General features: G+C 39.7%; 1 protein-coding gene across 1 annotated transcript in view; it reads left to right on the top strand.

The window, feature by feature from the left end:
• The window catches only part of PTPRM (protein tyrosine phosphatase, receptor type, M), a 379,063-nt gene that overhangs the window by 346,152 nt on the left and 15,273 nt on the right, over nucleotides 1-17,638 (top strand). The window contains exons 26-30 of the mRNA XM_009879983.1: nucleotides 10,366-10,482; nucleotides 15,194-15,348; nucleotides 15,650-15,785; nucleotides 16,372-16,521; nucleotides 16,994-17,167. Of these exons, the coding sequence (XP_009878285.1) occupies nucleotides 10,366-10,482; nucleotides 15,194-15,348; nucleotides 15,650-15,785; nucleotides 16,372-16,521; nucleotides 16,994-17,167 (732 nt within the window). The remainder of the gene's footprint in view (nucleotides 1-10,365; nucleotides 10,483-15,193; nucleotides 15,349-15,649; nucleotides 15,786-16,371; nucleotides 16,522-16,993; nucleotides 17,168-17,638) is intronic.

A 17,638-nucleotide genomic window follows, 5' to 3' on the forward strand; every position in this document is an offset into this window, starting at 1 on the left:
TTCTATTTCAGTTGGTATTGCTGGTGTAAGATTTATAGGAGATTATTATTTTTATTTTTTAACCCTCTTGACCCATTGTAAGCCGAGGAGGAAAATTCCTTTATATTTTCAGGAAAGAGGACTATCTATTTAACATGTTTGCCACACGGTGTACATCCTTCATGAATTAATCATTGAGGGGGCGTATGTGTATTTGTTTACCAGGACTGGCTGGATAGTCATTAAATCAGTGCTAGGAACTTGCTTCTTGCCCTGGAGCATTATGCATCAGGACTGTTTTAATTGCGGATGGAGGAATCACCATGAGGCTGTCCCTAATGCAAGCACCTGCTGCAAATGACTCAGTCCCCGCATTACCCTCCAGCAGGGTCCGGGTACATCTGCCAATATCTGTCATTATCTGAGGCATACTTGTCAAAACCGTGCATCCCTTTAAGCTCTTGTGTGTTCCAGCAAGGGACCCTTGTCAGTGTTTCTGGCACCTGCAGACTGCTGTGCACCTGGTATTTAAATGGCACCGAAATGTGTTTTGATTGTTTTCTCTCTTTAATGAACCCACCTGAGGGACATTTAGCTCTTTATCTAGTAGCCTGTTACCCAGTCACTCACATTTACACTGCTTGTGTGGAAATTCAGAACTCACTTGCGCTGTTATACTAATCCATCTGCCAGAAGTCTTATCACAAAATCTGCAGGGCTCCCTAAGGAGACTTTTGTACTGGTAATTTAAGCTAATGATTTCTAAACATATTTAGTCAGTTTTATGAAGACCTCATTAGAATGTGACTGTTTATTAAAAATCTAAATGAGGTCTCACAGTCATTTAGAAAAATCATTGCTGAGTTGCATGAATAGTTCTTTGATAACGGATGATGAAGTGGTTTTCAGTTAAGATTGGCCTAGGTTGACATAAGAACTTGTACAAAAAAACTAAACAAAGAAGCAGCCTTGCAAAAAAAAAGTCTCTGTCTTCCTCGTGCTGGGCCAACAACTTTCCACTCACAATGAAGTTCACAAAAAGGGAATGACAGGTAGTTAATGGTATAATCCACCTGCATTTTAGTGCAAGAATCAGAATTTTCCAAACCACACACTAACAGGTAAAAAGCAAAACCAAAACTCATAAAAATATATCAGTGTGACCCCAAGCTATTTCAAAATAATGTCTTTTGGATTATATTAATGCGGGAGGCCTCCACGCTCATGTTTGTAAATGCTAGAGCAACTGAAGATAGTAGTGTAATTTCAGACAACATCTTTTCCTGAGAGATTTAGCATGATCTGGTGGATTATTCTGGAAGAAACAAACCTTTTTATCCCACCAGTGTAGGGGTGATCAGAAAACATACACAAAAAGAACATCTTGCTTACTCCAAGAGACTGCTCTGGAGTACAGACTCCAAAAGACAGAGCTGGATCCTTCTGTGGAAAGCAGTGGGAACCGGATCAAGGTCTTTATGTACTGGCCAAAGTCTCAGGCTGCTTCTTGAAGTGTTTCAAGGTTTCCACACATTGCCACATTTCTTTCTTCTGAAAAGTTATTCTGGGAAGATTTAGAATATATTCAATTGTGCCATCTAGCTGTCACCATCTTTGCTCTTGTTGGGCTGGTGCTAATACTTGGTTGGCTGAATCAAACTTGGCATGTCATATCATTTGTCATTTGCCAGTAGTCACTTTCGCTCCCACTCCTTGTTTTTGCTTGAGGCAGAAGAAATTTAGTAATATCTGATTAATAAATGGTGATATGCACTAATGAAATTCGGTGGAGGTGGTTGGTGTATAAATGTGCTGCAAGGACTCATGATTGTCTATCATGCTTTTAATATAACAAAGTATTTACAAAAAAATCACTCGAAATAATTATAAAAAATAAAACCTCACCCCAGGAGCATAGTAATTATAGTAATTAGAGTTTTGCAATTATTATCCAGAATTAGAAAACAGCCAGTGCTAATAGTGTTAATAAGCACACAAAAGACCCTTTTTTTGAAGGAAGGCAAGGTTGACTACAACAGAATGGATGTGACACAAACAGGGGAATGAAGGTCAACCATAGACTGGTAAATAGCCCCTGTGTCTGCGTGCACACCTTAGCGCTGCTGAAATAGCTGAAACAGCCTCTCATGCCATCTTGTCACTCAGGAGTGTCGTGCTTTCCTGATAGCCACCTCACACTCCTCCTGGGTGGCTTTTCCCCCTCAGGAGCCAGCAGGGCTGAATCTGCATAGGGAAAAAGCAAGAACACAGTGGTGGCATAGCTTTTCCTTTGCTTGTTTTACTGGACCTGTGGTTGACATGCTACATACGTGGCACTCTCATCTGCCTCACTGCAAAAATGTTGATGGCTCTTGACTTTTCATGCTTAAAAAAAGTATTGGGGTCTACATGGCAGTGAGGAAACCCATACAAAGGTCTTCTGACACAAAGGGAATGTCTCCTTGCTGCTGGTTGGACAAAAACTGTTCCTTGTTATAAGACAAAATCTGTCAGAAAAGAGTTGTTCTTCTCAGGGCAGATGTTGGGGGGGCCCAGCCTTAACCAGTCATATGTGCATGTGCTTGGGCCTTGGGTCCAAACGTGGTCCTTGCTCGGGATGCACAGCCTTGGTCAGCATTCAAGAAACATTTCTAAACCAGATACAAATATGTTTCCTTGACAAACAAAATCCAGAAGTCTTTATGTTGAACCCGATCTTCTTCAGGTCCACCTGATGATTTCTTTCTGTTATAGACAGACATTAGATATCCAAGAAAAACTGCCAAATAAAGCTGTGTCCAAAGACTTCTTACTGAAAACATATTGCAAGAACCAAACAAAACCTTTATAGGAAATTCCAGCAACATAAAAACTGTGTGAAATTTCCAATGGACTTGCCACCTATACTTAGAATGAAAAGGGAATTTTTTGACACAAACCTATTCATGAAGCTTGCATTTATGTGTTTTGCAAGTTTTGAGAATCTTCCATGCAGAAGACCCCTTTAATAAACAAAGGTAAATTCAAATTGTATTTAAGGTTCAGATCATCCATTATAGAGATATTGCAGAGGTGAAACACAGTAACTCTTTAAAACGTCTCACAAACAGCACATTTGTATTTCATATAAATGGAAGAACACTCTATCTAATTGAAACTGCCTCTAAATGTAATAAACCAAATTACCTACATTGGAATTAGTTCAGGATACTGGCATTAGCGCTCCTTAGGAGGTGTGCCAAAGAGTTTGCAAGCATACTGGTGACTAAGATTTCATTTTAACTTTTCCATTGAAAGAAAGAAACCACATTTTATAAACGAGAGGGAGAAAGGTTGCTGTATGAAGGCCTTCCCTACCTCTAGGTCATTCTAGTCTCAGCTTGTAGACCCTATAAATAGTGTCCATCCCCATCTAGAGAAATTTTTTTTTCTTAATCATTTTTGCCAAGAAAACCTGAGACCTGTGCTTATGGTACATAGTTGTTATTAGATATTCATTGTTTTACTTTGGTTTCACTGTAATTTTATATTTGTGCTTATGTTATATTTGTTATGTGTTATATATGTGCTTATGTTATATTTGTTATTAGATATTAATTGTTTTACTTTGGTTTCACTGTAATTCCAGTATCTCTTGTTGGATACCGTAGAGTTTATAATTTTACAGAATATCAATGAGGAAAAAAAAGAAAACAATCGTAATTTAAAACTATTGCTAATCTTTCAAGTCAGTGAACCCTTCTAGTCGTCAAAACAGATTTCAGCTTTCTAGCCTTCTAACCAGAAATAATAAGTTGGCATTATTTCATTATGCGTAGCAAGGGAGGAGCCCTTAGGGAAAAAAATTGGCAGTTGTTGTTCAGAAAAGAGAAGGAAAGACTCTTTGCAATCATTTAATAAAGATGTCCCCGGATTAGCAATGTTAGCATCATCAAACAGGACATCAACCTACAAGCGTTCAGCACTGTCCCATGTCACTCAGAGCAGAAGTGGTTTCAGCTCTCAGTGTTTTGATGCATTCTGGTTTCCAGTAAAAGCTATGTTTCAAAGAACGTTAATCAACAGAGATTAATATCTTAATGCTCGCTAATCCAATTGAGACAATTCACTTTGAGAAATAAATAAAAGAGGTTTAAGGATACACAAATGGATCGACCCCCTTGTTGGGCTAGCTGCTCAAGTGCTGCCAAGGTGTAGGAGGCAAGTATAAGCGCAGTTTGCAAAGAGGGCTTCAAGCTCTTCTTTGAAATGTCGGGGCTAGCGAAATGGCTTCATCACTGCAAGTCTCACCTCAGCAGTCTTGTGAAATAATTCTTTTAGTCTCTCTGTGAGGGAAGAAGTATCCTGGAGGCACTGACACAGTTTTACCTTACCCAGTAGAGTAACATGTAGAGCTTTCTAACCTAACATCAGATGATCAAGTTTTAGACCCAGAAGGCAGTCCACCAGTTTGGTGCTGCTCTGTAGCTCAACTAATGGCATGATTTTGTGCTTGGAACGGAAGCATGATTCAGAGCACAGGCTGTTCTACTCAATGCAGGCACATCAGGTCCTCGGAGCGCAGGATCTGAGCAATATGCCCATGATTTCCCAGTTGTGTAAGAGATTAAGACAGGCTTTGAGGAGTTTCAGCAAATCTTGTAACTATCCTTCGTCTTGGCATGGCACCACCCTTCTGCCGTGCTCTGTGCTCAGCCTTTTTTCCTCCAGAGTGGTACGAAGGTGCACCAATTTACAGCCCTTTGTAATGACCAGAGGGACAAAATTGCCTAAATATAAGCAATGAAATAGAGGCAATCCATATTCTTCTGTTGGTACTAGCAATGGAGACAGGAACTCTACAATAGCTTTACCTTGGGTCACCTTTACCCTAAAGCCATTTTCCCAGACGAATTCAGTTTTATGGCCAAAGTATGGTCACACCACGAGTTTGGCCTGTCAGCTTAATTTCATCTACTCCCAGCTAACAGGTTGATGGCATGCTAAGAGTATACCTGATTCTTAAGAACAAAGGGATCACAGGGATTCCTTCGGGAGGAAAGCATTAGTGTGTGCCTACTTCTGGACATGTCCAGAAAGCCAGCTGTTCTGGGGAGAAGTTCAATGAGAGTGCATCCACCAGGCAACCTAGGATTGCACTGCTGGGGCAACCTAGGGCAGCAGAAGGTGGAGAATCACTGGAAGAAGTTAGACTGAGCTGGTAAAATTCATGGAGACATCTCTTCCCTTCTGGGAGCTGTGAACAACGCAAAGGCTTCTGGCTGCCTTTATACAGACCCATTCGTCTGACGGTGCCAAACAGTATCTTAAATGTTGTATTTCTCAATATTCTTCCATACCTCTTTTAGAAAACTGTAAAATGAGGTATAAATCAATTAAGTGACTTGCTCAAAAGCAAATAAAGAAAATGAAAAAAAGAAAGACTGGGTTTTATCTTCTGTCAAAGATTATTTTATAACTTATAAAATGTTCTTAAATCACAATACATTTTTTGTTTGAAAAGTATTTAAATAAAAACCCATTCAATTATTGGATGTCCTTTTACTTCAAGTCAGCCAAATAGAAGTATATGATGTTATCCTAGCTACATCTGTAAAATCTGTTAAAAATTTTCACCAGTGAGCTTGGTTGGCTATTTCATTTTATATCCTAGAGGTTTCACTTCAAAATTTATGTCTGGCTTACCGTCATTACTTAGTTCAGGATTAATTTTAAATTAGAATATATAATACTGCTCTTCACTAACGACAATCCATGGAGTGCATAGCCAGTTATATCACCTTTTTGCTAAGAATATTTCAGAATCAAAGGAAATTGGAAACTTTGAATAATCAGTTATTTAAACTGTTCTGTACTAACTACAAAGTATATTTCACAGCCAGCTCACATATTAATTCTGTAATATTCCTCCTATTCCAAACCTCTAAGTAAATGAATTACTGTCCTGGCTTTCATACTGCCTTTAGCTAGATGTGTCACATTGCCAAATGGCTAAATATACAGCTTCGGAAGTCACAATTTGTGTTCATTAGCTATCCACTGCCTATATTGTTTGTTATATTTAGAAGCAGCAAAAACAACTTTCCACCTTCATTTCTAATTCTTAGTTTCTCACATTAGGCTATTTTGCTGGGGGATGGAGCTGGGGGGGCTGGAAGTAGGTAATCATCTTCTCCAAATTTCTGAAATTATTAGTAAAATAAACATGTTTGGAACAATTGGACAGTGTACCTTGGGATGAATAGATTAAACCAGAGCATTTTCATTATGTCTCTGGCAATCACCCTTTTATCTCATCTTGTGATGAACATCTGTATTTTTTGGCACGTTGTTAGGATATAAATGTGGGGTGTATCTGAACAAACTCTCAATTATAGTTCAGCTCAGATGAGATTTCAAAATTATGTTTTCTACTTTGTGGACGATATTTACTGTTATGGTAACAACTGTGTGAAAAAAAAATCTAATGCATTTAATATTCAGTTCTGGATTCATGTATCAATTATTTAGCTAAACCTTCTGTTCATAGGGTTTTTTGTAAAACATGTAGCAAATGTTTCTAAAAAGGGAAAGAAAAAAAACATCAAATCTCAGTAGCTAAAGCTGTGCTAAAAAGAAAAAATGAACAAACATATGTTACCAGCAATGTTTCTCATATTTGATGAGTAAAACCATATTCTATTTTGTTGCAATTGTCTTTCCTTGTACAAATAAAGGCCCCGATCCAATAAACATTTATAAGTGTGATTCTGATTTCCACTGTTTAATCTACTTCTGTCTTTAGGACACCTTGGCATTTATTTGAGAGGTCCTGGAGGAAATGGGACACTGGTCTTAAAGCATTTACTTAACTTTTTGCCTATCAGGAGTCCACAGAGTTCCCATTTCTAGATCTTAGCACATGCAGCAGCATTGCAGAACAAGAGCCAAAAGTAGGGAAAAAGCCTGGAATTAAAAAAAAAAAAAGTTTGGGATTTTTCCCTGCCCCCTCCCAGTGAGGGAATCATTTAGTGTTGGTCTGTGGCTCTGACTGCGGCTCTGGCACCGTTCCCACGGCTGTTACAGCCCCTATTCCACTTGGGAGAGTTTTCAGGAAATTGTGTTGTCATGGATCCTTCTGCTCAGCTCCAATCTGCTCTGTGCCCAAAATCCCCTGTACAACAGAGTAAAAAATCCCCAGCAGGCCCACGCTGCATGAGGCACGAAAGGCTGTAACTTCTGTGCGACATCCCCCAAAGCTTCCCTAATTATTCCACTGGTTCATCTTAAATAAGGTTTAAAAAAAAAACGGAAGCAAATCCAACAGTGGAGGCATAAGAAGGTGGGGACTGTGCTCTTCTAAATTGGTCTTTCTAAATGTCCCTGGTTCTTAGTCATAATCCAGACTGTCAAGACTTACCAAGTTAGAAACAGGCATGTTTTTCTTCGAGGCTGAGCAATTTAATTCAGCCAGGGTTGGTGTTTTTTTCTCCAATTGTTTATTTTACTAAACTAGAGCTGCTTTGAGGATGGCAGGCACCCATCACAAAGAAACAAGGTTAAAGTTAGCAACAAAGAGACGTGCTGATCAGCGGTGCTGTGACTAGGATCACTGCTGTGGCTGCACCCTTCCTACGTGCGTTGGCCCTCTTCGTGTGGTTGAGGTTCCACCTATGGAAAGGATAAGTGAATGGGCAGGTAAAGCGAACGGGGTCCAGAGATGGGGTTGTCAGTGGGCTGCTCCAGTCTGGAGGTAGTGTGAATTGCCTTGTTCTCCATGGAGAGTTGACAAATTGTCTTAGCCATGGGTAGGAAAACCCTGTTTCAGAGAGTTCCTGGCAATGACTATAAAAGGGTTGGTTTGCTGGCCTAAGGGATTTGAACAACGTGAATTTTCTGGATTATTTTAACAACGCAGACAAAACAATGAGCAGTCGATGTTTTTCACTTAGCTTCTATCAGAGGGGTTTTGGAAATACGTCCAAAAAAGATAACATCTGAATAAATACTAAGTACATGCAACAATAGATAGCAGCAACTACTAAACTGCTTGCACCAACATTTAATGCTTTGGAAATGGTCTTTCATTGCTTATAGCTGATAAATATGCTTTAGAAATGAATATGCGTTTGCCAGACATCCTGCCATTTAGGCACCCTGGGATTGTCCCTTGGCTTTGCCCTTGGCTGGTGGAAACCTTCTCACCCACACTGACGCCCTGTCAGCTTGCTGGCTGGTAAGTGCAGTGGGGGGAGCAGTCTTGCCAGCCTTGTCCCTGGTACAGGAGTGCTAGGCACTGCAAGGACTGTCCCCTGTCCCAGCTCCAATCCTCTCGCTGTGGAAGGCAACTGTATAACCTGGTGTTTGCCAGTTGTCATGAAACCGTGCTTAATACCAGATGAAATGTGAAGAATATGAAGAATTTTTCTCAGCCAATACTAATGCGGTTACTAGGTCCGAAGAACAAGCACAGAGAAATAAATAAAAACCTGCTTAGAGCTACCTGAACTTCAGCTCTGCTCCAGGAGCTTTCCATCAGCTGTCTCAGCAGGGATAAGCTGTTAGGGTGCTTGTATAACTTTGTGGCTGGGAACCGGGCATACAACCAGGCTACTCTTTTTCTCTGAAGTGGATCCTGATGAAGGGCTGTGTTTTTCAACTCAGTTCTATTCAGATTTAAATTTTGTCCTGCTAAGGAGTCAGAAAAAGGGTCAGAACTACTGACCCCTGCCTAGACAAACTTTTTATTTTATCAGCCGATGTTACTACTTTGGTGTGGCAAGAGCTCTCTTCTGTCCAGACAGTAAAGAGGGGTTGTATGTGATTATCGGCTGCACCACTAACAACAAATTCTGAGGAAAGTATTTTCTTCTGCCTGGCAGGACAAGGTTTGACTCACTGCGTAATCCTTTATATACTGAACCTAGAGTTTGTATAAATAAATCATTTTAATCATGCTTTACAGTTTTCACTGTATGCTCATACACATGTTCATCAGTTTTACCTTTTGCTCAAGACTAGACAAGATAGTAATCCAAATATTTTGGCATGAAAATGGGTTTGAGAAATACTCTAGCACTTGTGAAGTTTAATTTTTTTTTTTTTATCTTTCTATCAGTTTTCCACTGAATATTTGAAGTGTTTGGGTTTTTTACCCAACCCATTTAAGTGTATATTTAAGTAAACCAGTAGATTTACATGTATTAAAAGATCCATTTTAAAATTTCCCTTCAGCGAGAGAAAGAGAGAAACCATTCCATGCAGCAGATGTATAACAGATGCTACTCCTAGCACGTACTGCACTACTGGACGATGGCCAGATGCAGTGGTGATAGCATAACTATTACTGTGATAGAACAGAATAAAACCGAGAGATGTAAGTAATGTCTTAGCTCCCGCACCCAATGGGAAGGAGGAGAAAACTCTTGAGGTCTGTCAGCTATCTGCATCATCATATACAGTCCCCACAATGACCTGCTTTAAAAAATAGCAGACTAATAGTGCACGTTTGAATATGTTAAATACTGTGAAGTCCATCCCATCTAGACCGCACCAGGGCTCAGAAAAACTGAAATACAGTTCACAAAACCCACCTTCTTTCCGTCTCTGTATCCCAGGATAAATTTGCCAATAACGCACAGCTCCAAGTGAAATTACCATGGAGGAAAGGGTAATTAATCTCACCTAACCTTAGCCATCAAGAAGCCAAATACCTAGGCGAAGGCAGTCGTCTAGACTCTTTTCATAGTTAACAAAAATAAAAGCACCTCTAGAAGGCATTCATCTTACTCATCTTGGTTTGAGCTGAGATGAATCCCACCCATAGTGTTTGGGGTGATCTACTGAATTGGTGTTAAAGCCCAGACATAAAACTCATCTCTTGACTTAAAGTGTTGAGTTTTGCTGTTTGACCTCTGATCAGTTCTTTTGGAAAGTTAATCTGAGAAAACAGTTACTTCTTAAACAGTAGAGAAGATCCTTCCTGCCTGAAAAACACATTTTCATTTTAGAAGGTAAGAAGATATTTTTGAGGCAAATCACCAACTAGAGTTTCAGGAAAAACCTTCTGGTGGTAGCTGTCCCTCTGGGCACACCCTGCGTTGGAAAGCAGAGGAAATTAACAGTTACTGTAACTGAGTTATACAGGGTGTAAGTATCCCTTGTGCTTTGTACAACTTCACCTTACTTTACTAACCACAACACAAATCTTACCTGCAACTCTGAAGATGTCTTAAAAAAAGAAGAGGGAATGTCCCTTAAACATTAATCATTTCCACGTGTAGGAAATGTGACTGGTTTTGCACATGATTACATTTTAAAACAGAAGTCATTGCAGAGAATACAGAATAGATTCAGTATGAACCTTCTAAAGTAAATGAACCTTAATTTCCTTTGTATTTTTTAAAGGTCAAATGCTGCAAATACTGGCCAGATGACACAGAGATATATAAAGACATTAAAGTTACCCTAATAGAAACAGAGCTCCTGGCTGAATACGTGATTCGAACATTTGCAGTAGAAAAGGTAAGTTTCCAAATTCAGTTTTCTTAAATACAGTTGTATCTGCCTAAGTAACTTATATACAGACTCTACATGAGAAAGTTAAATCTTTTGACTGACATCCCAGTTTTGCAGCTCCTTTTTGGGTAAACGACTACCGCCCTCTTATGGTAAACTGTGTTTTTCTTTAAATGCAGCAACTCTTCTGCGCTTTCCATCACTGTTGGCCCCTGTCTGAGTTAGAAAAAGTGATGTTCCTTGCCTAGGAGAAATCGAAGCCTCCCTCCCAGCAATCAATTGAAAACCACATTCGTGCTGTTTTCCCATCTTATGTTCCACACAATCATTTTCTGTCTGTATCAGAGGCTGCATGAACCATTATTCAGAAGTCCATGGTGGAGAATACTGTTATCTGTTGGGCCGGTGTGTTCCTGGTCTGCAGAGACATAGTTGAAACAAATTAATTTTCTTCTCAAGGCAATTTCACTTTTCATGTGGAGTCTGTCTTTATATGGAGAGTTCCAATCAGCGTGTTGTATTACTGTTTATTAGAATAATGCCATGAATTTGTTTGATGCTTACTGGGTCATGTAGCTCTCCCAAACAGCTTGCAATGTATGGACAACATACAATTTACAAATAAGGTACTTACTGAAAGTGAGAACAAGCAGGGTCAGTCAAAGCTGAAGTGTGTCATGCACTTCATGTCAATCCAGGGGTTTTATTCAAACTTCATTAAAGGACAGAACTGTTTTAATTGTATGTACCAAGACTCATTTGAGTTGCAAAACAATGAGGAAAGCGCCTCTTTGGAAGACTTGATATTCCTAATGGTGCAGTGAAGTAATATTCTCTCAGTATCACCGTGAGTAGATTTTTGACTAATTAGCTTCAAAAACTCCTTTTGATTTACTTGCAGTACCTGCAATATAGCGGTTCTCTCTAATGATGAAATAGTATTCAATTATGGTTTTGAAGAACATAATCTTTAGCATCAAAGAATCCTGCACCCTGGTAGATGAAACTGCCAAAAAGATGGCCCAACAGGGTCTCTGTATATACATCCACAGTAACAAAGGAATTAGGTTTTTTTCCTGTTTTATTCTTCAATCTAATACTTAAATATGCATCAATACAGCAACCTGAGGCTAATGATAACAGAATTATGCAGTTTCAATGAACTGAAATATTGTATCATGTTTACCACTATACACATTGTACATTGAATTCATTCAAGCCTGTTGTTTCCTTGCATTTAGATATTTTTAATAAACAGATGAGAAATGGTGGGTACACTTTGAAGTAGATGAAGCACTGGTTGATTTCTATTCTGCAAATTTTAAGCCCAGGCTTTGATGTTAGCTTTTCACTTCTTAACTGGGACTGGAAAAAAAGACCTAAAGGATTTTACAGTTGATCATAACCAAACTGTCTTGAATAAGTGCATTAGAACAGATAGAGATAAAAGGCACTAAACATTTTATTTCTTAAAAAAAAAAAAGTCTCCATCTGAAAAGATTTCATTTAGACGCTGCTTTTTAATAGTTGGTAGTTTTTCAGTAAGCCTCTAAAAGCAGTGTCGGTGTAGTCTGAGTAACATACATTCGTTTTTACCCTATTTCCCATATTTTTTAACTCTTCCAATGGTACTGGAAGGGTCAAGTCTGTACATGTCTTCCACCATAATTCTCTTAAGTTTCTATTTCTGATCTACCGGGACTGACACTTTTCAGCCTCTCCAAGACAAGCTGCATGATGAGACAGAGTACACCCTCACCAGATCTGCAGACAATACTAAATGAAGGGTGGTGTTGAAATGCTGAACCTTGAAGCCTCCGTTCCAAAGGACTTGAAGATTTGGCCAACAGAAACTTTAGTAATTCAACAGGGAAAAACACAAAGTTCTGCACCTTAGGTGGGCTCACCCCGTGTGTCTGTGCAGGCTGTGACATCTTGGGACAACAGCTGACATCCAAGATGATTATGGACGTAGGACATAGGAGCTGCAAGGGGAGGTTAAGAGAGCTGGCCTTGTTCAGTGTGGTAGAGATGAGGAGGAGGGGTAAGGAGGATCTAATTGCAGTCTGCAACTACCTCAAAGATATTTAGAAAATCAGGGGCACCAAATTCTCCTCAGTCTTCTTGATGGTAATGGATGGTAAAACAGGGGTCAATGGCCATGAAGTTGCAGCATGTAAGGTTTGCACTGGAAAAATTCCTTCAGGAGGAAGGTAGTGCAGTGCTAAAGCAGGTTACCCAGAAAAGTTGTAGAATCTCCATTCATGGAGGTCGTCAAGGCTCAGCTGGACAGAACCACTGGTGACCTGATTTAGTGTTGGCCACAGACCCACTCGGGTTGGGAGGCTGGACTGGAGACCTCCAGAGGTCCCTTCTGACCATCTTTTCTATTTGTGTATGAACATCTCATACCTGCTCCTAAAATGCAATTTAGAAGTTGTTTTGTTTGGAGATAAATGGATCGTTCATTTTTTTTTTTTTTTAATGGCTATTTGGTAATTATTGAGGAGTAGGTGGATATTGCTAAGAAAATTGAACCCAAAATTACACTCTGATTCTGAAGACCACTTCCTAGATACGCTTTACAATGTGTTCATAAGCAGTTCCTTTGGAGCAGTTCCTTTATGGCACAACAGTTAACTCAGATTAATTACTCAGGAACATACAGCACCACCATAAGTATTTGTAGGATTAAGGTCTACGTTTTTTAACATTCTAGGGTTTGTTAGCAATGTATACCATTTTCATTTAGTTTCAGCTGAAAGAAAATGTAAAAAAATACAGTATTTCCAAGATGAGCGTATGCTTTCATGATTCATGCAGTTGTGTTGCTATTTTGGGTTTAGAAACCAGCAGGGAAGCTACAGACATGAAAATCATTCTTTTGTAGGTATAATAAGCAAACTCATTATAAAAGTACCCTATATGCAAAATCTTTTCTAAGTAGCTGAGTGTTACCAACTGTAGACAAAAAATGCAGTCAGCGTGACAGACAGCATTTTCAAAACTTATGCACAGGACACAGAGGACATACCCTGACCTGTGCAACATCTGGGCACGTTATTTTGGAGGGGCAGTTTACTTTTTGCAAATTGCTTGAAAATCCAAGCTGCGTACAGGCATGAAGGATTTGTGTGGGGCACTCATTTCAGTCCTCAGTTTGTATGGTCATGGCATTGCTTTTTGTGTGGGATCTTTGTTTCTTGGTGGGTTGTGGGCAGTTGTTAGGAGCAATATAAAAGTGTTTGGGACATGGTTACCCCACCTACACACAGCTATTTTCAGAGTTGGAGGCCCTGCTTACAGTAGCAAAAAAGCTGTTAACTAACACACTCTAAAATCCCCAGAGTACAGAGACCAAATTGTATTTGAATGTGTTTGCTAGACTGTCGTAAAATGCAAATTACTCTGTCTACTCCTGGTTTTCAATATGTTTTAAAATTGCTTTTTGGGATATAAGGTCATTTCTGTTGCAAGGGTGTGATCTTCTCCGTCTACACCAGCGTCGCATCTGCTCTTCATCCTCTCCCTTGCCTGCCTTTTTGTGTTGCAGTTTCTGAGGGAGATGAGTGTAGATATTCCTCTGAGCAGATGCCCACTCTCCACAGACCCCCAGCTCGAGCTGTCAGAGCATCAGGACTCCAAGATACACCAAGCCCACCCCAGTCGTGTAGCACTGGCACGGCCAAAATTTCTCAGTCATTGAAAATCCCAGACTCTTTTAGCTTGCATACTAGCAATAAATTAGGAAGTTTGTATTACTTCATGATACAAAAAGAATTAGACCTTTTATATGCAAACCAGCTCGAGACAGGAAATACATCTTTAAGAAGAAAAACTATAAACCGCCAGTTATTAATATCACTGACATTTAGTCCAGCCTAGACATGATATGTCATAATTTTCCTGTTTGCTTATGAAATATGTATGATGGCCTCTGGTCTGTGGATTTCTAATGAGAATAAAATACTGGCAGCTACATTTTTAGAGGGGGAAGGGAAAATACAAGCACTAAGAAAATCAAACTTAGCATACACACGTCTAATATTCAGACTGCTCCAGAAAGTCACATGGGAAATTACTTACAAGATCGGCTTCTCATTTATACCTGTCTTACCATATCCATGTCCTTCTAGGCGGTGGCAAATCGCTTGAAAGGTGAGCATTTGGAGGGCTACAAACACAGCCCCTGTGATTGGAAGTGCAAAAAGGTTTCTTACTATTCAGCTGTTTCTTTCAGACCAATGAAGGAGACAAATGATAAAGGAAAATTATGCTGAAATTGTAGTTCCCCAAAGTCAGCAGCAAAACTCCTGTGGAGAGCGGTGGGGAAAAAAATGTCATCTGTGCTATGTGTTCATGGCCTTGCTGCTGACCTGTTCTGTGATCATGGCATGCATCTTAAGGCCACAGTCTTCAAAGCAACCGAGTGCTTAAATATAGAGATGAACGTCTGTCTTGTTGTGAAAAGTTTCTAACCAATCTAGTGTTGTATTACTCAGTTTTGTTGCAAGGCTTTGAAACCAGTTGATATGTAACCTTCGAACTTGCTCTCCTGCTATGAGAAAGGTCTCCAGCAGTTTCTACAGACAGGGGTATTGGTAGGGGGTGGATGTTTTCAGCAAGGCTTTTGAAGTAACATTCTTACGATGTCCTTCGTCCAATTTCTTTTATATTCCAGCTTGTTTTTCTTTTCCAACTCTTGTCTTTTCAACAGAGAGGTGCTCATGAGATTCGAGAAATACGGCAGTTTCACTTCACTGGCTGGCCGGACCACGGTGTACCATACCATGCGACAGGCCTGCTGGGATTTGTACGGCAGGTCAAATCCAAGAGCCCACCAAATGCTGGCCCTCTGGTTGTTCACTGCAGGTGGGTAGAACAGAGATCTCTCTGTTGTGTTGTCCACTAAACTCGGAACCTACTTTTGCTTCTCCTGTACTGCATCATCCCCACACAGGCTGCTGAAGCCACTGGAGCTCTACCCACAAAAACTTCATACCTAAAATATAAACAAGAATGGCACAACTGAGTCTGAAATCCTGCAAATCCCTGAATGCAAGGCTTAATTTCAGTAATCATCCCATTGAGCTCTTACCTGCGGGAAGAACCCTTGCACTTCACATTTTCCAATACACCGCTGACCATTAACTGTGCTCTTCTTTTACTTTAGTGCTGGTGCTGGCAGAACTGGGTGCTTCATTGTTATTGACATCATGCTAGATATGGCAGAAAGAGAAGGTGTTGTAGACATATACAACTGCGTGAGAGAGCTTCGATCTCGGAGAGTTAACATGGTGCAAACTGAGGTATTGTTAATCTGCTGGAATACTGCCTTACACTTTGCATGAAAAAGTATTATTCTAGCCTATAAAACTAGAGCCCCTTTGTGGTAGGCACCATCCAGAAGATATTCAGTCTTATGCAGAAAATAATCCACACAGAAACTTGAAGAACCACGGCCCAAACAAGTGCCCATTTATGCTGCACTTAAGGTTTGCAGTGGTTTTCTAAAAAAAAAAAAAGGAAAATCATGAGTGTATCCTCTCCAGGGAGGATTCATTCTGCAGTACATCTTGTTGAGTCTCAGTGGTGTGATAGCACCTACAGAACTGTGCAGAGGAATGAAGAAACAAGAAACATTCCAAGTTTTATTACGAAGTGTTACTGCACTGCTGTTTGTACTTGTAACTAGTTCGAGTCAATCCTTCTATATTAATTTCTAAATGAGTGGGACAAAATTTTGTGAACTACTGTTGTTCCTTCTGGTCTTGCTTCAGTGCCGGTGAAGTCAGAGAGAATTAGTGGCAGCCATATTAGTTGTTATTTTGTATTTACCAAAATACTAGTAGTGTGTGCTCTCTGTGTCAGTAATTATTTTAATTGCTTTACCAGGAACAGTATGTATTCATCCATGATGCTATCCTGGAAGCCTGTCTTTGTGGGGACACATCTATTCCAGCTTCTCAAGTTAGGTCTGTTTACTATGAAATGAATAAACTGGATCCTCAGACTAACTCCAGCCAGATCAAAGAGGAATTTAGGGTAAGTTGTGGCTAGCAGTACCTAGAAGCTATACAGTTCGGCTATGCTAAAGACTTCTAGTTAAGTGCTTGCTTATAACCATGTGAATTTTGGACCAGGCCTGGGAGGGAAAGGCTGCAAAAAAAGGGAAAATAATATGTCACTAATTGCTCTTGAGTTATGCTGAATCACAAAAGAATGCAATGGGGTAGTAGTAAAATCTTCTTTTTAGTTAAGGGAACTGTATCGATTCCTTCCACTGTCCTTTCTCCAGAAGGCAGGTTACTGTGCAGCTGTCTTTGAGGTTATTTTTCAGATCTGTGTGCTTCCAGGATTTTTTGCTTCTAAACCTTGCTGACTGTGATGTGTTTTCATTTCTCTGCATATTGATTCCCACTGAAACTGAATGCTGAGATGATGTATTCTTAAATATTTTTGAATGCTTTCACTGCTGTGTTAATTTTTCTGCTGTATTGTTTACTCTTTTTGAAAGACTTTAAATATGGTGACACCGACACTGCGCGTAGAAGACTGCAGTATAGCACTTTTACCACGAAATCATGAAAAGAATCGCTGTATGGATGTTCTGCCTCCAGACAGATGCCTGCCTTTCCTCATAACAATAGATGGGGAGAGCAGTAACTACATTAATGCTGCACTGATGGATGTAAGTCTCCACTACATCATTAATAATAAAAAGGGAATACGCAGCCCTCCAATCTGAGCAATGCCAGAAAGTGGAGTCAGCATAAGAAGACTGAAATCCTTCTAGCTTGTTTTCAAAAAACGTGGCACAAAATCTTTAAACTCCCAAGTACATTTAGGATCCCACATATGTTATGTCACAGTGAAGAGAGCAAGTCAGGGAGTTTTGATAAATTAAATGTGTCTGGATTTCTCCCTAGTGCTTGAATTTTTAACCATCTGGCCTAGGAAAAAAAGAGTTACCTATTAAGACACTGAGGCAGTTACATAGGATAATAAGGTTTGCAGCAATATTTCAGTTCCCTTTGTTTCTAATTTAAACAGTAATTAACAAAAAAAAAAAAAATTGTCTGTCAGCACAGGATAGTACACAAATCATTACTTCAGTCTTTCTGTTTATTTCCGTTTGAATGTGTGTGGGTTTTGGGTTTTT

This window comes from Charadrius vociferus, unplaced genomic scaffold (genome assembly GCF_000708025.1).
Source record: "Charadrius vociferus isolate BGI_N301 unplaced genomic scaffold, ASM70802v2 scaffold202, whole genome shotgun sequence".
Classification (NCBI taxonomy): Eukaryota; Metazoa; Chordata; class Aves; order Charadriiformes; family Charadriidae; genus Charadrius; species Charadrius vociferus.